The sequence below is a fragment of the Drosophila rhopaloa genome, unplaced genomic scaffold, assembly GCF_018152115.1.
Source record: "Drosophila rhopaloa isolate 14029-0021.01 unplaced genomic scaffold, ASM1815211v1 contig_2, whole genome shotgun sequence".
Lineage (NCBI taxonomy): Eukaryota > Metazoa > Arthropoda > Insecta > Diptera > Drosophilidae > Drosophila > Drosophila rhopaloa.
Genome location: NW_025335083.1, coordinates 18,135,982 through 18,140,446, shown reverse-complemented (window position 1 = coordinate 18,140,446; position 4,465 = coordinate 18,135,982). Strand labels below are relative to the sequence as shown.

Sequence of the window (4,465 nt, the reverse complement as noted above, 5' to 3'; positions counted from 1 at the left end):
AACACTGCAATGGCAATTTCATCCATATATATTCATACATATATATTCCGCAGATAGCTGGGGAAAGATAAGGGTAACCCACAACAACAATAACCCAGCACCAATGGGCACTACCACGGCTAAGTTCTCTGTGTGCTCGTCGCACTTACAACTAAAAACTTGTTACGTATTTAATTGCAATTAAAAAGTTGTTTTGTAGTTACGAGTGTTGGTGCTCTTGGCTTTCTTGGTGGGTGGCTGGTTGGCTGGCTGGTTGGATGCCGCTGTTTTGTCAGACAGCCAACAACAGGATGGCTTCGAAATTGTCTCCAATAACAAAACCAAAACCAAAACCCCAAAGACTCTGGTGCTGAGATGAAGTCATTACAAGGCGAAATGAAAATGCGTGGAAAAGAAGCCAAAAGGGTTTTCCGCTTAATGACTTTCATGGTGTTTCGGTGCTTTCGGATAAAGGAACCAAAAATCCCATCGCCCCACTCCCACATCCACTCTCCTCTGATTTCAACGATAGCACTCATTAGAGTTTGGCGATTTTTGGCTTAAAACTTTGGCCATAACAATTGGCCATGGCCATCATCGCGATTTTGACACGAAACACGGAGCCATTGGGAAATTCACATCTAAATAGGAGGCAAATTGTCTGCTCTTTGGCTTCGTAAATAAATTGCTTTTATTTGATTTGATTTAGTTTAATTTAGAAAAGCGTTAAAGCTTAAAAAATCTTGTGTTGAGATAAATTCAAGAAGTTTTCTTTTCCCATTTGAGAAACTTAACTTAAACTTGTCAAGTTTTTTAAAGTTCTGAATTTGATAAAAGCAAGTAAAATAAAATATTTGATCTCTCTTAAAAGAAAATATTTATTTTTATATTATTATTTGGTTGTTTTGTTTTAATGTATTCTTTTCTAATGTGTATCTTTTGGATCATGGCTTTGCTTAATGGCTTTCTTTCGATTTGTAGAGGTGGGCGACTGGCACTAGGTTGGTTAATTGAAGAAGGCTTAGCCAAAGAAATTGAATAGATTTTCCTGCTGCTGTTGTTGCTGCTGACCGCCCCTGCCGCCCTGCTGCTGTTGCTGTTGCTCCTGGAAAAATTCGACGCCGCCGCCGAGAGGACCTCTAAAGATAACACCCTCCTCCTGCTGCTGCTGCTGCTGCCCACCGCCGCTTTGTTGCTGTTGCTGCTGCTGACCCTGTCCAAATTGTTCAAAATCACGAATCAATTCTCCAAACGGGCCGAACTGAGCCGAGGCCAAGGCGAAAAACGCCACACACACAATTATCTAACGATAAAAATGGGATTTAAAATAAAGTTGAATTGCGTACAAAATTAATTTATAATAATAATAATTAGGAATTATGGTCGGTATTTTTTTATTTACCAATAAACTATTTTTAATCGTTAAAAGCAAGATTAGTTATGAGAAAGTCGCAAAAGAAATATATTGTTGTTTCAATTTTATTTAAATTTTCCACTAATACGAAATTTTAATTATGAAATCATTTGGTATGTTTCATTTACCAAAATGTTATGTAAAATGTTTCAAAGCAAGATTATTATCAACAAGAGAATAGGTATTTTGAATATCATAATAATATCTATTTTAAGATAGATAAATATATATAAGGTTTTTTACGTTTCGAAAGTACTGTTTATCAATTTTAATTCATTCCAAATACTAATATTATATAAAGAATACGTACAATTTGCTTTTAATAATCTTCTTTAAGCGATTAAAACGAGAACTGAACTACCCAATATAAAGTGTTTATATAAACCATACTCACCAGCAATTTCATGTTGAATTTTGTGTTTTTATTTCCCCTGCTGGCAATCTTAGTTGGCTGAAACGCTAAAATCAACTGTTTGACTTTTGGCTGCTGGCTATGTGTATTTATCTGATTTTTGTTTGGCTTATTGATACTCAAAACTGGTTGGCCACGGGCAAATCGCGGCTCGGACTTCCCTTTGCGCCGATCCATAGACATTTGAGTTCACAGGGGATTTTTTCGGTTAATGAAATATTTCAAGTATGGTTGTCAACATTTCTGAGAGCGACGGGCCCACTAAAAATACAGGTTTTCAATTTAGCTCTCTCTGGCATTTGCTATTCGTTAATCAATTTAATTTAATTATCATTATTAGAATATTCATAAAATTCATGTATTCCAAATTTAGTATGACTCATTATAATGTCTAATAATTATTTGCACAATTCTGCAATTGTTCGAAATTGTTAATAATGCTGAAGTTGTCATTGCTGCTAAAAACTTCCGCAAAGTGGCGATCAACTTATTATTCAATTAACTGTTTAAGTAATTTTTGACGAATAAAGTGCTTTTCATATGAATCTTTTCAAACTCAGGAACAGGTTTATGGGCAACAAGACGAAAAAAGCTATAAATGAAAGAGGTTATAAGTTTGCGGTTAAATAAGTGTGCTGAGTATTGTTTACCTATACAATATTTCTTTAACAAATAAATAGGTACTATTTAAAGAGAGCACATGTAAAGGATATTGGGAATCCGTAAAGGCAGAAGAGAAAAAAGCCTTGGTAACACATTATCCAGATTTTTTGTATATCCTAAGGGAGTTTCAGTAAAGAAAATTATTCAAAAATTATAATGATACACTGTTTTTGTTTTTTTTAGTGTTATTTAATTAATTTAAAGACGATTCCATAAGGAAATTATTTCAGAAGTCTCCTTGCTGTTGTTGTTGTTGCTGTTGATCGAAACCACCGAATCCCTCTTGCTGTTGCTGCTGTTGTTGTTCGAAACCACCACCGAATCCTCCACCGAATCCCTCTTGCTGCTGTTGCTGCTGTTGGCCACCGAATCCTCCTCCGAATCCACCGAATCCCTCTTGCTGTTGCTGCTGTTGTTGTCCGAAACCACCGCCGAATCCTCCACTGAATCCCTTATACGGCTGATGCTGCTGTTGGCCACCGAATCCTCCTTCGAATCCACCGAATCCAAATTGTATTAATGCGGAAGCAATGGCAATTAGGGCCACAAAAACGATCACCTTTAATGGTATTTAAAATGAAATAGTCATTAAGTCCTGCGAGGTATCACACAGGTAGCGTTACTCACCAAGAATTTCATGTTGTATGTAATTCTAAATTCGATCTTTCGAAATATCTCAATAGATGAGGACGCGGCGACGTTGCACTTGATACTGTGCCCTTTCCGTCCAGTCTTTCTCTATTTATACGATTTTACCTTTGTGATTTGCAGTTCGAGATTCAGAGGTTCTTTACCTGCATTGAAAAAAACTTGTCCCCAGAAACTGACACAGACCTGAGGGTTACCTTACAGCTGACCAGCGTTTCTCTTTTAAGTCAGTTTTGAATTTGTTTTGGTTACTGACTGGTTTATAGGCAACAAGATGAAAAAATCTATAAATGAAAGAGGTTATCATTTTGCTGTTAAATAAGTGTGCTTAGTATTGTTTACCCATACAAAATTTCTTTAACAAATAAATAGAGAGCACATATAAAGGATATTAAGAATCCGTAAAAGCAGAACAGAAAAAAGCCTTGGTAATAACACATTACCCAGCTTTTTTGTATATCCTAAGAGAGTTTCAGTAAAAAAAATTATTCAAAAATTATAATGATACACTGTTTTTGTTTTTTTTAAGTATTATTTAATTAATTTAAAGACGATTCCATAAGGAAATTATTTTAGAAAAAGCCTCCTTGCTGTTGTTGTTGCTGTTGCTCGAATCCACCTCCGAATCCTCCGAATCCCCCTTGCTGTTGCTGTTGTTGTTGTTCGAAACCACCGCCGAATCCCCCACTGAATCCCTCTTGCTGTTGCTGCTGTTGGCCACCGAATCCTCCGAATCCTCCGAATCCAAATTGTGGCAATGCGGAAGCAATGGCAATTAGGGCCACAAAAACGATCACCTTTAATGGTGTTTAAAATGAAATAGTCCTTTAGTCCTGCGAGGTATCACACAGGTGTCGTTACTCACCAAGAATTTCATGTTGTATTTAAAATTAAATTCGATCTTTCGAAATATCCCAATAGATGAGGACGCGGCGAATTTGCACTTGATACTGTGCCCTTTCCGTCCAGTCTTTCTCTATTTATACGATTTTATCTTAGTGATTTGCAGTTCGCGATTCGGAGGTTCTTTACCCGCATAGGAAAAAACTTGTCCCCAGACACTGGCACAGACGTGGGGCTTTCCTCACAGATGACCAGCGTTTCTCTTTTAAGCCGGTTTTGAATTTGTTTTGGCTACTGACTGGTTTTTGTTTTCTTTGGGTGAACAGGCGCCAGGTGCGTGTCTTTCGATTTGAATGTTTATAGTTTGCTAATTTATATTTAAATAGGATTTTTTAAATTTATGACTAAGCTGTTCCGTTTCCAGATGCACGTTTCTGAGAAGCAATATATTGAACTCTTTTCAGAACTGTTGAATTTGTATTTCTATTAAATAAACATCCGCATAT

General features: G+C 36.6%; 3 protein-coding genes across 3 annotated transcripts; all 3 read right to left on the bottom strand.

Moving 5' to 3' along the window:
• Window positions 1-825: 825 nt before the first annotated feature.
• Window positions 826-2,544, bottom strand: LOC108046515 (transcription factor asR4). The gene is made up of 3 exons (XM_017126227.1): window positions 2,456-2,544; window positions 1,788-2,397; window positions 826-1,282 (listed from the first exon to the last, which is right to left on the bottom strand). Exons 2-3 carry the CDS (start codon window positions 1,986-1,988, stop codon window positions 1,001-1,003), a joined length of 483 nt encoding a protein of 160 aa, XP_016981716.1. The 5' UTR covers window positions 1,989-2,397; window positions 2,456-2,544; the 3' UTR covers window positions 826-1,000.
• Window positions 2,545-2,635: 91 nt separating this feature from the next.
• On the bottom strand, window positions 2,636-3,204 carry LOC108046516 (34 kDa spicule matrix protein-like). Its single transcript, XM_017126228.2, has 2 exons — window positions 3,096-3,204; window positions 2,636-3,027 (listed from the first exon to the last, which is right to left on the bottom strand). The coding sequence occupies exons 1-2, from the start codon at window positions 3,105-3,107 to the stop codon at window positions 2,695-2,697; spliced, it is 345 nt and encodes a 114-aa protein (XP_016981717.1). The 5' UTR covers window positions 3,108-3,204; the 3' UTR covers window positions 2,636-2,694.
• Window positions 3,205-3,673: 469 nt separating this feature from the next.
• On the bottom strand, window positions 3,674-4,089 carry LOC108046517 (single-stranded DNA-binding protein-like). The gene is made up of 2 exons (XM_017126229.2): window positions 3,982-4,089; window positions 3,674-3,913 (listed from the first exon to the last, which is right to left on the bottom strand). Exons 1-2 carry the CDS (start codon window positions 3,991-3,993, stop codon window positions 3,689-3,691), a joined length of 237 nt encoding a protein of 78 aa, XP_016981718.1. The 5' UTR covers window positions 3,994-4,089; the 3' UTR covers window positions 3,674-3,688.
• Window positions 4,090-4,465: the final 376 nt, after the last annotated feature.